At 40.2% G+C, this 14,382-nt stretch overlaps 1 protein-coding gene across 2 annotated transcripts in view; it reads left to right on the forward strand.

Moving 5' to 3' along the window:
* MCM9 (minichromosome maintenance 9 homologous recombination repair factor) overlaps positions 1–9,925 on the forward strand; it is a 120,797-nt gene extending 110,872 nt beyond the window's left edge. For both annotated transcript variants that reach the window (XM_021937932.2, XM_021937933.2), the window contains exon 13: positions 6,470–9,925. In XM_021937932.2, the coding sequence (XP_021793624.2) occupies positions 6,470–7,937 (1,468 nt within the window). In that variant the 3' untranslated portion in view covers positions 7,938–9,925. The remainder of the gene's footprint in view (positions 1–6,469) is intronic.
* Positions 9,926–14,382: the final 4,457 nt, after the last annotated feature.

Genomic DNA, 14,382 nt, shown 5'->3' on the forward strand with positions numbered 1-14,382 from the left:
GGAGTGGACCTCTGGCAAACTGTAGCAGACCTGCTGAAGAGGGGCCTGACTGTTAGAAGAAAAACTAACAAACAGAAAGTGAAAACATCAACATCAACAAAAAGGACCCCCACACAAAAACCCCATCCAAAGGTCATCAGCTCAAAGATCAAAGGTAGATAAATCCACAAAGATGAGGAAAAACCAGTGCAAAAATGCTGAAAATTCCAAAAACAAGAATGCCTGTTCTCCAAATGATTGCAACTCCTCTCCAGTAAGGGCACAAAACTGGACAGAGAATGAGACTGACAAATTGACAGAAGTAGGCTTCAGAAGGTGGGTAATAACAAACTCCTCCAAGCTGAAGGAGCATGTTCTAACCCAATGCAAGGTTGCTAAGAACCTTGATAAAAAATTACAGGAACTGCTAACTAGAATAACCAGTTTAGAGAGAAGCATAAATGACCTGATGAAGCTGAAAAACACAGCACGAGAACTTCATGAAGCATACACAAGTATCAGTACACGAATCAATCAAGCCGGAGAAAGGATATCAGAGATTGGAGATCAACTTACAATACGGCATGAAGACAAGATTAGGAAAAGAAAATACAATAAGGCATGAAGACAAGATTAGGAAAAGAAAAAAGAATGAAAAGGAACATATAAAGCCTCCAAGAAATATGGGACTGTGTGAAAAGACCATACCTACGATTGATGGGTATACATGAAAGTGATGGGAGAATGGAACCAAGTTGGAAAACACATTTCAGGATATTTTCCAGGAGAACTTCCCCAACTTAGCAAGACAAGCCAACATTCAAATTCAGGAAATACAGAGAACACCACTAAGATACTCTTCAAGAAGGGCAACTCCAAGACATATACTCATCTGATTCACCAAGGTTGAAATGGAGGAAACAAGTTAAGGGCAGCCAGAGAGAAAGGTCAGGTTACCTACAAAGGGAAGCCCATCAGACTAACAGCGGATCTCTCTGCAGAAGCCCTACAAACCAGAAGAGAGTGGGGGCCAATATTCAACATTCTTAAAAGAATTTTCAACCCAGAATTTCACATCCAGCCAAATTAAGCTTCATAAGTGAAGGAGAAATAAAATCCTTGACAGACAAGCAAATGCTGAAATATTTTGTAACCACCAGGCCTGTTTTACAAGAGCTCCTGAAGGAAGCTCTAAAAATGGAAAGGAAAAACCGATACCAGCCACTGCAAAAACATACCAAATTGTAAAGACCATCAATGCTATGAAGAAACTGCATCAACTAATGTGCAAATTGACCAGCTAGTGTCATGATAACAGGATCATATTCACACATAACAATATTAACCTTAAACATGAATGGGCTAAATGCCCCAATTAAAAGACACGGAGTGGCAAATTGGATAAAGAGTTAAGACCCACCAGTGTGCTGTATTCAGGAGACCCATCTTACGTGCAAAGACACACATAGGCTCAAAATAAAGGGATGGAGAAATATTTACCAAGCAAATGGAAAGCAACAAAAAGCAGGGGTTGCAATCCTAGTCTCCGATAAAACAGACTTTAAACCAACAAAGATCAAAAAAGACAAAGAAGGGCACTACATAATGGTAAAGGGATCAATGCAACAAGAAGAGCTAACCATCCTAAATATATATGCACCCAATACAGAAGCACCCTGATTCATAAAACAAGTTCTTAGAGACTTACAAAGAAACTTAGACTCCCACACAATAACAGTGGGAGACTTTAACACCCCACTGTCAATATTATACAGATCAATGAGGCAGAAAATTAACAAGGATATTCAGGACTTGAACTCAGCTCTGGACCAAGTGGACCTAACAGACATCTACAGAACTCTCCACCCCAAATCAACAGAATATACATTCTTCTCAGCACCACATAGGACTTATTCTAAAATCAACCACATAATTGGAAGTAAAACACTCCTCAGGAAATACAAAAGAACAGAAATCATCACAAACACTCTCTCAGACCACAGTGCAATCAAATTAGAACTCAGGATTAAGAAACTCACTCAAAACTGCACAACTACATGGAAACTGAACAGCCTGCTCCTGAATGACTGCTGGGAAAATAACGAAATTAAGGCAGAAATAAGTAAGTTATTTGAAACCAATGAAAACAAAGACACAACTTACCAGAATCTCTGGGACACAGCTAAAACAGTCTTCAGAGGGAAATTTATAGCACTAAAATGCCTGCAAGAGAAAGCAGGAAAGATCTAAAATTGACACTCTAACATCACAATTGAAAGAACTAGAGAAGCGAGAGCAAACAAATTCAAAAGCTGGCAGAAGACAATAAATAACTAAGATCAGAGCAGAACTGAAGGAGATAGAGACAAAAAAAACCTTCAAAAAAATCAATGAATCCAGGAGCTGGTGTTTTGAAAAGATTCACAAAATAGATAGACCGCTAGCCAGACTAACAAAGAAGAAAAGAGAGAAGAATCAAATAGACACAATAAAAAATGATAAAGAGGATATCAGCACTGATCCCACAGAAATACAAACTACCATCAGAGAATGCTATAAACAACTCTATGCAAATAAACTAGAAAATCTAGAAGAAATGGATAAATTTCTGGACACATAAACCCTCCCAAGACTAAACCAGGAAGAAGTTGAATCCCTGAATAGACCAATAACAAGTTCTGAAAGTGAGGCAGTAATTAATAGTCTACCAACCAAAAAAAGCCCAGTACCAGATGGATTCACAGCCAAATTCTACCAGAGGTACAAAGAGGAGCTGGTACCATTCCTTCTGAAACTATTCCAAACAGTAGAAAAAGAAGGACTCCCCGCTAACTCATTTTATGAGGCCAACATCATCCTGATTCCAAAACCTGGCAGAGACACAATAAAAAAAGAAAATTTCAGGCCAATATCCCTGATGAACATTGATGTGAAAATCCTCAATAAAATACTGGCAAACTGAATCCAGAAGCACATCAAAAAGCTTATCCACCATGTTCAAGTCGGCTTCATCCCTGGAATGCAAGGCTGGTTCAACATACACAAATCAATAAACATAATCCATCACATAAACAGAACCAATGACAAAAACCACATGATTATCTCAATAGATGCAGAAAAGGCCTTCGATAAAATTCAACACCCCTGCATGCTAAAAACTCAATAAACTAGGTATTGATGGAAAGTATCTCAAAATAATAAGCGCTATTTATGACAAACCCACAGCCAATATCATACTGAATGGGCAAAAGCTGGAAGCATTCCCCCTGAAAACTGGCCCAAGACAAGGATGCCCTCTCTCACCACTCCTATTCAACATAGTATTGGAAGTTCTGGCCAGAGCAATCAGGCAAGAGAAATAAATAAAGGGTATTCATATAGGAAGAAAGGAAGATAAATTGTCTCTGTTTGCAGGTGACATGATTGTATATTAGAAAACCCCATCATCTCACCCAAAAACTCCTTAAGCTGAGAAACAACTTCAGCAAAGTTTCAGGATACAAAATCAATGTGCACCAATCACAGGTATTTCTATACACCAAAAATAGACAGACAGAGAGCCAAATCATCAGTGAGCTCCCATTCGCAATTGCTGCAAAGAAACATAAAATACTTAGCAATACAACTTACATGGGACATGAAGACCTCTTCAAGGAGAACTACAAACCACTGCTCAAGGAAATAAGAGAGGACAGAAACAAATGGAAAAACATTCCATACTCATGCTCATGGATAGGGAGTATCAATATCATGAAAATAGCTATATTGCTTAAAGTAATTTATAGATGTAGTGCTATTCCCATCAAGCTACCATTGACTTTCTTCACAGAACTAGGAAAAACTACTTTAAATTTCATATGGAGCCGGGCGCGGTGGCTCAAGCCTGTAATCCCAGTACTTTGGGAGGCCGAGACGGGCGGATCACGAGGTCAGGAGATCGAGACCATCCTGGCTAACACGGTGAAACCCCGTCACTACTAAAAAATACAAAAAAAAAACTAGCCGGGCGAGATGGCGGGCGCCTGTAGTCCCGGCTACTCGGGAGGCTGAGGCAGGAGAATGGCGGGAACCCGGGAGGCGGAGCTTGCAGTGAGCTGAGATCCGGCCACAGCACTCCAGCCTGGGTGACAGAGCGAGACTCCGTCTCAAAAAAATAAATAAATAAATAAAAATAAAATAAAATAAATTTCATATGGAACCAAGAGCCTGTATAGCCACGACAATCCTAAGCAAAAAGAACAAAGCTGGAGGCATCATGCTGCCTGACTTCAAGCTATACTACAGCCTGCAGTAACCAAAACAGCATGGTACTGATACCAAAAGAGATATATAGACCAGTGAAACAGAACAGAGGCCTCAGAAATAACATCACATGTCTACAACCATCTGATCTTCGACAAACCTCACAAAAACAAGCAATGGGGAAAGGATTCCCTATTTAATAAATGGTGCTGGGAAAACTGGATAGCCATATGCAGAAAACAGAAACTGGACTCCCTCCTTACACCTTATACAAAAATTAACTCAAGATGGTTTAAGATTTGAATTTTAAACCTGAAACCATAAAAACCCTAGAAGAAAACCTAGGCAATACCATTCAGGACATAGGCATGGGCAAAAACTTCACGACTAAAACACCAAAAGCAATTGCAACAAAAGCTAAAATTGACAAATGGGATCTAATTAAACTAAAGAGCTTCTACTCAGCCAAATAAACTACCATCAGAGTGAACAGGCAACTTACAGAATGGGAGAAAATTTTTACAATTTGTCCATCTGACAAAGAGCTAATATCCAGAATCTAAACAAATTTACAAGAAAGAAAACCCATCAAAAACTGGGTGAAGGATATGAACAGACACTTCTCAAAAGAAGACATTCACATAGCCAATAAAGATATGAAAAAAAGCTCATCATCAGTGGTCATTAGAGAAATGCAAATCAAAACCACAATGAGATACCATCTCATGCCAGTTAGAATGGTGATCATTAAAAAGTCGGGAAACAACAGATGGTGGCTAGGCTTTGGAGAAATAGGAACGCTTCTACATTGTTGGTGGGAGTGTAAATTAGTTCAACTTTGTGGAAGACAGTGTGGCAATTGCTCAAGGATCCAGAACTAGAAATACCATTTGACCCAGCCATCCCATTACTGGGTATATACCCAAAGGATTATAAATCATTCTCCTATAAAGACACATGCACATGTATGTTTATTGCAGCTCTGTTTACAACAGTAAAGACTTGGAACCACCCCAAGTGCCCATCAATGATAGACTGGATAAAGAAAATGTGGCACATATGACACCATGGCATACTATGCAGCCATAAAAAAGAATGAGTTCATTTCCTTTGCAGGGACATGGATGAAGCTGGAAACCATCATTCTCAGCAAACTAACACAGAAGCAGAAAACCAAACACCTCATGTTCTCACTCATAAGTGGGAGTTGAACAGTAAGAACACATGGACACAGGGAGGGGAACATCACACACTGGGGCCTGTTGGGGGATGGGGTGCAATGGGGGAGAGAGCATTAGGACAAATACCTAATGCATGTGGGGCTTAAAACCTAAATGATGGATGCAGCAAACCACCATGGCACATGTATACCTATGTTACAAACCTGCACATTCTGCACATGTATCCCAGAACTTAAAGTAAAATAAAAACAAAAGGAAAGTTGTCCTTCTGGCAATATTTCAGTTTCTAATATGCCCAAGATATTTAAAATGATTGTCACTGAACATACCCTTCATTCATAGAAGGTAAATAGGTTTTAATTCTGTATCAAATTGAGAAAAGAGTAGCTGCCCAGTACATATGTTTAAACATGCCTGGGCTTTGCAGGAAAGATTGTTACAGTTGCCTGGGGAGGTCTGCCATGAATATGAGTATGGGAGGGGGCAGTGGGAGCACCAGTACAGAAGTGTCACAGACTCTTGACTCCTGAGGAAGGTGAAGGCTCAGATGCACTCAGTACCTCAACTAGGTAAAGAGATGTGAGACATAATAATCCTCAGTCTTTCATTTTGGTTCCTTGATCTGCAAACTGACTACCGAGCAAGTTAACCAACAACCTACTTGGTCAGCAATCAGCTACTGTGCGGGTAGCAACAAGTGTGTCTTGTATTTGAACATTTAACGTGAGAGATAAAGCTGAGGATTTTACACTGATCTTCAAACAATCTTCAATGAATGAATTGGACTTTTGGAGAGAGATCAAAATGTAGGCAAACCTCCCATTTCATTTTCTTTATTTTACTACAATTTTAGGTTAAATTAGTGTTTATCTGAGTATGTAAATTGTATATTGATTTAAAAAAGGATTATTTCATTCTGCTGCTCTAGGAGGTTGTATTTGATACTAACTTGGAATTATGTGGGACTTAAATCTTTAAGATGGTATCTCAGAGACTAAAGAAATGAATAGGTTAGCACAAATTCTCTTCCCTTCAAGACATGTTTTATTTATTTATCTCTGCTACAGGTTACAGAATCAGAATGTGCACCAATCCCAACCACCGGTATTGGAGGTGGAGACTACTCCAGGATCCTTGAGAAATGGTCCAGGGGAAGAATCAAACTTCAGAACTTCATCACAGCAGGAAATCAACTGTAGCACGCATATCCCCTCTCCTGGAGGCAGCCCCGAGGGAAGCCCAGTTCTAGATCCCCCAGCGTATCTGGAACCTAATAGATCAACAAGTAGGAAACATTCAGCTGACCACAAAAATAGCAGAGATGACAGTTTAGATTGGTTTGATTTCATGGCAACTCATCAGAGTGAACCTAAAAACACTGTTCTTGTGTCTCCTCATCCCAAAACATCTGGAGAAAATATGGCTTCAAAGATCTCTAACAGCACATCTCAGGGTAAGGAGAAGAGTGAGCCAGGCCAAAGGAACATAGTGGATGTTGAGTTGCTTCCATCACCAGGAGAGACAGGTGCTCCATGGAGGCCAGACAATGTGGAGGGTAACAAGAAAAAAAGGCTAGCACTAGATTCTGAAGCAGTCTCTGCTGATAAACCAGACTCAGTACTGACTCATCATGTCCCTAGGAACCTGCAGAAGCTGTGCAAGGAGAGGGCCCAGAAGTTGTGCAGAAATAGCACCAGGGTGCCTGCACAGTGCACAGTCCCTTCCCATCCTCAGTCCACTCCTGTACATAGGCCAGACAGAATGCTGGACTCACCCAAAAGAAAGAGACCAAAATCCCTTGCGCAAGTGGAAGAGCCTGCAATTGAAAATGTTAAGCCTCCAGGTTCCCCTGTGGCCAAGCTGGCAAAATTTACTTTCAAACAGAAGTCAAAACTGATCCACTCCTTTGAAGATCACGGCCATGTGTCACCTGGTGCAACTAAAATAGCAGTTCATAGTCCTAAAATTTCCCAGCATAGAACAAGAAGAGACGCAGCCCTGCCAGTGAAGCGTCCAGAAAAGTTGACATCTACCCCAGGATACCGTATCTCTGATCAGCTGCAGGATGAGACAAAGGAGGTGTCGCAGCAGCCACCAGAGAAATACGGACGAAGAGAGAAGGTGATGTGTGCCCCTGAGAAGAGGATTATTCAGCCTGAATTAGAGCTTGGGAACGAGACTGGGTGTGCTCATCTTACTTGTGAGAGAGACAAAGAGGAAGAGGTTTCAGGCAGTAATAAAAGCGGCAAGGTTCATGCCTGCACATTAGCCAAATTGGCAAACTTCTGCTTTACTCCCCCATTGGAATCCAAATCAAAATCCCCTCCTCCTGAAAGGAAGAACCGAGGTGATAGAGGCCCAAGCTCCCCTCCTACAACCACAGCTCCCGTGGGTGTCAGTAAAAGGAAATCTTTTCAGCTCCATAGGTCCACCGAGAAACTGATTGTTTCCAAAGAATCCCTCTTCACTTTACCAGAACTAGGTGATGAAGCATTCGATTGTGACTGGGATGAAGAGATGAGAAAAAAGTCATAATTGGGAAAAGCTTTCTGGTCAAATCTCACCTTCTCCAAATCCACAGAGGACCTTCACGATATCAGTATGGTATTTATAAATGTATAGAACGATTGGCCATATTGAGGATCACTCTGAATACCAGCTTCCCCATAAGGCTTTCTAATTTCAGGTTAATCTTCATGACTTAAAAAGTTGTATAATCAGTTGAGGCCAGTGTGATACCAGCAGCTGAGCTGAGTTAATTATGCTGTGCTTAATTTTACAAATGGAGTACTTTCTGTTTTTTGTTTGCTGTTTTGTTTTTAAGGGGGAGAGGGTCTTCCCTTGATTAATTTCTTCTTTCATTCACTCAGGAACAAATGCCTAGAAGATATCACTCATAAATCTAACAAGGCAGATGAACTCTTTTTTTACTTTTTTTTTTTTTTTTTTTTTGGTATTTTCACCTGGGATGGGCTAAGTACAGTGAATATAATAATCACTTGGATGATTTGCCAAAATCAGACTATTTTTCTAGTATTATTTTTGTGTTGATTTGTGTGGATCAGGTTAAATGTGACTAACAGTTTTCTTTCTTTGAGAGGCATCCTTACAATTCCATGATATTCTTAAAGATCTGGCGGCTGGTCAAACAGTACGTTTCTGAAGTACTGACCTTCTGAGTTGTCCTTTCTTTCTCGAGCCGACATTTTGTGCTTCAGATTCTTTGTTCTCTTGGGGACCTACCTTCAACCAAGTAAAATACTGTGATTAGAAGAAGAGAGAGTATGGGCCAGGCACAGTGGCTCACTCCTGTAGGCCCAGCTATTTGGGAGGCTGAGGCAGGAGGATTGCTTAAGCCCAGGAGTTCAGGGTTACAGTGAGCTGTGGTCACGCCACTGTATTCCAGCCTGGGTGACAGAGCAAGATCCTGTCTCTAAAAATAAAATAAATGAAGAAGAGAGAGTATGTGGTAGTCTCAATCAAACATCATGTCTCATCTACCCAGCTGGTTAATATGGAAATGTGATTCCTACTAAGTTGTGATTCACTTGTCTTTAAAACCAAGGAAATTATGTACTGTTTTTGGTAAGAACAGATAACCTCAAGCTTTGTCTTTCTATGTGCTTTTAAAATCACTTATTCCTTTGGATTCTAATAAGGGTTATTAGGATTCTATAATTATGGACTTTCTCTTCTGAAGTGTAAATTTGTAACCTGATTGTCTAATTGTCAAAGGGACTTTCGGACATAGAATACTCAAAACTATATGTATTTTGTTTAATTTTCACTTCATTAAATTCATGCAAAGAAAACAAATTTAGAAAATCCAATTTTTCTTAAGCATTTAAACATTCTAAAATTCACTAATAGAATTTTCTGAAAAATGTTAAACTGTAAGTAGAAGTTTAGTGTGACTGAGTCTTGAAATGATTGGCCATAATGAGTATCATTCTCTGAAGTTTGAAGCACCTTAAACAGCTGATAAAAGATATGCATAAACAATGATTATAAAATGTATTATTTCTGCACCTGTTTAATAACTTCCCAGTATACGATGATTCTTATTATATTCCTAATCTTTCAGCTTTATTGCTTTCCTGGGTTTCAGTGTTCTTACTAGAACTAAAGGAAAAGGAATGGAAATGGGTTTTTGACCAGTTGAATCTTGATCTGGGCGTGGTCTGATTATTTAGATAAGGGTGTGACTCAAACCTAAGCCACAGTGTGGAGCTGACTTTTTTTAATGGTAAATTTTTAAGTCCGTTTTTTAGTAATTTTTGTCTGAAACTTGGTATCTTTTGCAGTATTTATGTATTAGGTTTTGCATGGCTGACAGTACCTAATGTATTGGCATGTCATTAGGGTATTTTGATCTGTTATGTTATTCAAAATATTTGTATTATTTATTGGGAATTTTGGTTGTAGAGGTTTCAATTTTAGTGATGAGAGATTTAATTTTCATAGTTACCTTGTCTCTTCAGGACACCGAGTAATTCATATTTTAAATTACATGTTGAATTGTCTGTCTTCCTCGGTCATTGCGTATGACTGCCGATGCTACCTTCTACCTGGTTATAATTTGTGCCTACCATAACATCCTATTTGTGCTAATCAATTAATCCATTTTCCATTTTAGTACCGTCTGTCAAGATTTGTCCAAATCACCAGTTCCATATGTTTATTCTTTGGTACTTACCCAGATAGAAATAACTACATACCTAAATATTTTAAATAGACATAATTATTAGAAGAAATAAAATACCCAGTACATATTGAATATCCCTTATCTGAAATGCTTAGGTCTGGAAATGTTTTGGATTTTGGATTTTTTTGGATTTTGGAATATTTGCACTATACTTATACTTAGCCGTTGAGCATTCCAAATCTGAAAATCCAAAATCCAGAATGCCCCAGTGAGCACTTCCTTTGAGCATCATGTCAGTACGCACAAAGTTTTGGATTTGGGATTTTTCGATTAGGGATATTCAACCTGTATAAACATCCTTCTTACTAAAATGTTAAACTTCTATCATGGACTGTTATGTGTTATGACTGCCTCACTGTGCTTATATTTAATGCTCAGTCTCACAGCTTGGTCACAGTCCCTTTATGTTGACCTGAATGTCTTTTTAGCATTCTGATGCTTCTATAAAAGCGTCCATGCTATCTGAAAACAACAGGATGTTCCATACCCATTTTGATTTCTTCATGCTCCATGTTATGGAATCAGCCATCCCCAACGTACTCTGTTTCCTTCGAAGGTCAGTAGTGTTAGAGACCAAACTCTAGGCCTCAGGTCTCCTGTGCAGGAGAGTCACAATGGGCAAAAGTTCTTCCACTGCTGTTGGGTCAAGTTTAGTAGGTTCAGAGATGGAAAATGTTCTGATGTCCTGAGGTCACGTTTTATCCTGGTGTATCCTACTTTCCTTGTAGATGTGATTTCATGATGACTAAAACTTTCTCTTCTATGGTCTTTAATGTGTGTATCAAGGAAGCACATGGGTTGTCTTGGGGGAATATGAACAGTCTGAAAGATCACACTTCTGTTCAATAAAGAGAGGGGTAAAAAATAACCTTTGGCCGGGTGTGGTGGCTCACACCTGTAATCGCTGCACTTTGGGAGGCTGAGGTGGGTGGATCACTTGAGGTCAGGAGTTCGAGACCATTCTGGCCAACATGGTGAAACCCCGTCTCTACTAAAAATACAAAAATTAGCTGGGCGTGGTGGCGGGTGCCTGTAATCCCAGCTACTCGGGAGGCTGAGGCAGGAGAATCACTTGAACCTGGGAGGCAGAGGTTGCAGTGAGCCAAGATCACGCCACTGCACTCCAGCCTGGGTGACAGAGTAAGACCCTGTCTCAAAAACAAAAACCCTTTAATTCTGAATCAAGTTGCCAAAATATTTTGATTTCAGTCCCCATGTACTTCTTGAAAACATTTTAATAATGTAAAATTAATCTAAACACAATAAAAACTATACTTAATTTTGTGAGAAGACTAAACCAGAATTTAAATTCTATTGTAACTATATGAGATAATGGAATTTCTGATACTGTAAAAGATTTTCAGTGCATATGTAGTATTCTAAAATTTATAACAGAAATTTTATTGTAATTTTTGGTGTCTTATAGAAATATGAGCAAAACAAACATATTATTCTGATATCTTTAACTCTGTGGCTTAATGCAAATTTTAAACTTTTTTTGAAGGTGTACCAAAACATTAAACTTTTATTCTTGGTTGACAAATTTTAATTCTAACAAACCTACACATTCTCTAGGCATGCTTGATTTCTGTTCCTTCTCCATGTGCTTAACTTTCTGCTTAATCAATGGAATGCTAGAGAAAATCCTAGGTTAACTGCAGAGGGCTAGCCTTTAGCCAGTTCACGATATTTAGGAGTTCAGAAACTGTCCAACCTTGAATTCTAGGTCACTAGAGACTTCCTGGGACCAGGTGAACCTTCCAGATGCAACTTATCAAACAACCAGGTTCCAAACCTATTAACATCACAGTGTAGGAAGCTAAGCCAGTGCATCTTCCTCAGTGTTCAAAATCATCCTCTGAGCTTGCTTTCCTTATTAACGTTCAAGAAAGATAAAAGCCCCCTGGCTCACATTAGTACCCACTCCAGTTGGGGTGTTCCTGTCAGTGTTCTGTCTTGCATGTGACATAGTCTATGTGCAGGTGTAAGGGGAGGTATAAGGGGAGCCATTACCCACACACATCCTCTTCACTGTCACTCAGAGGACATGTACAGGAAGTGGTGACAACTGCCCCTTATGACACACTCTCAGTAGTTCTTGTATCTGTTCCACTGCCACACCTCTTCCTTAAAGGCTTGAAAATGCATCTAAGGGTAATATTTGTAATAAAAGTGAACTTGACAAATATTAAACTAAATTTAACAAAATTGTGTCTGTGAATACTCTGGTGCAAGATACAGTTTAAGGGAGGAAATGAGATATACATACTGGGCCAGGACTTACCAAGAAATATTGAGTAATTTCTATATATTGTGAATGCAAATTATTTTTAGGCCACTCTTCTTTATGTTTAGTTGGAATCGTAATGCCTTGGTGGAGGTGAACTGACAGAAAGCAAGCATGTGTATCAGATGTGTTTTTATGTGGGAACAAACTTGGTTTAACTTACAGTTTTCATGATAAGCCAAACTAATGCTGGAATATTGCTTACTGTTTTGAGATTGAACTTTTTCAGTGCTCAATAATACATAGACTGCTAGTGGGCGGATTACTTGAGGTCAGGCATTCGAGACCAGCCTGGTCAATATGGTGAAACCCCTCCTCTACTAAAAATACAAAAATTAGTGGGGTGTGGTGGCATGCTGCTGTAGACCCAGCTACTTGGGAGGCTGAGGCAGGAAAATCGCTTGAACCTGGGAGGTGGAGGTTGCAGTGAGCTGAGATTGTGTCACTGCTCTCCCTCCTGGATGACAGAGTGAGACTCCATCTCAAATTAAAAAAAAAAAAAAAAAAAATACATAGACTGGGTAATAGAACAAAACTAAGAACCAGGCGAATTGGGTTCTAAAACTAGCCAACAGTGTGGCTTTGCCATCTTCAGTGGTCTTGTCCATAAAGGCTGAGGATCAGGCCTATCTATTATATATTGCCGAGAAAAGGAAACCCTCAGAAGCTAGCTGAAATAAAGGCAAGTTTGCTGTAGGGATACAGCAGGGAGTCTCCTTAAGGACGGGAAACAAAGTCTCACCAGGCCACATGGGCCCAGAACTGGAAAGTCAGGACTGAAACTGTTCCCTCAGCCTCTCCTGGGTCCTCAAGGTCCCGTGTTGTTGCCTCTCTCAATGAGTGTGTTCCAGTTTCCTGTTCCTCCCAGCAGCCCCACGTTCTGTGCTCACTCAAGGCTTATCTGCTCCAGCTACCCTCTGGCTTTGGAACTACTTTGGGGCCTGGCTCCAGCTGTGACTTTCTCTGACCTTGCCAGATGACGCCCACCTTCGTCTTTCTGATTCAAGCTTTTTAGTTCAGATTCTTGGTGGGTTCATCTTGGCTCGAAAGGGAGTAGAGGGTAAGGAGGAGAGTGGCCACTTGGTGTAGACACAGCTGCTTGAGCGGTGGGTGGAGACAGTCTCAGAGGGTGGAGTTTTTGGTTGTCGGTTCTATAATTCTACCACTTCTATTGATTCTGTTATAATGACTGAATTCAGAGAGCTTTAAGGCACTTGGGTCATCTTTCCCAAGGAGCTATGTAAATGCCTGACCTGACAGCAGCTAGGTGCCTTACAGGGATTGCAAGCCACTTTTGGCTATATGAGAAGTGCAGCTTAGGCCACAGGCCACAGAGGGAGCTCTTTATTGTGTCACTAGTTATCAAACTTCCATTTTCCTATCTATAAATTGCTCACCATAACTACGGCATAGCGGTTAAAAATACTTAAATGAAAGTCAAAGTAGATGGGAGTATGTAAAGAGTATTACTCTGAAATATGTTTAGGAATATTCTCTGTGGTTAAGAGCGACATCTATTATTTTCCAGATTTTCAACTTTACAATTGCCAATAAAACAGGGACTAGATCCAGTATGAGGAGAGGAAAATACAAAAGTGTCTTAGGCCTGCCTTAATCCTATTTAAAACGGTGAGAAATGACAATCAAGAATAATTTTAGGCCGGGCGCGGTGGCTCAAGCCTGTAATCCCAGCACTTTGGGAGGCCGAGGCGGGTGGATCACGAGGTCAGGAGATCGAGACCATCCTGGCTAACATGGTGAAACCCCGTCTTTACTAAAAATACAAAAAACTAGCCGGGCGAGGTGGCGGGCGCCTGTAGTCCCAGCTACTCGGGAGGCTGAGGCAGGAGAATGGCGTAAGCCCGGGAGGCGGAGCTTGCAGTGAGCCAAGATCGCGCCACGGCACTCCAGCCTGGGCGACAGAGCGAGACTCCGTCTCAAGGAAAAAAAAAGAAAAAAGAATAATTTTAAACTGAGGAGTAATGCAA

This window comes from Papio anubis, chromosome 6, assembly GCF_008728515.1.
Source record: "Papio anubis isolate 15944 chromosome 6, Panubis1.0, whole genome shotgun sequence".
NCBI lineage: Eukaryota > Metazoa > Chordata > Mammalia > Primates > Cercopithecidae > Papio > Papio anubis.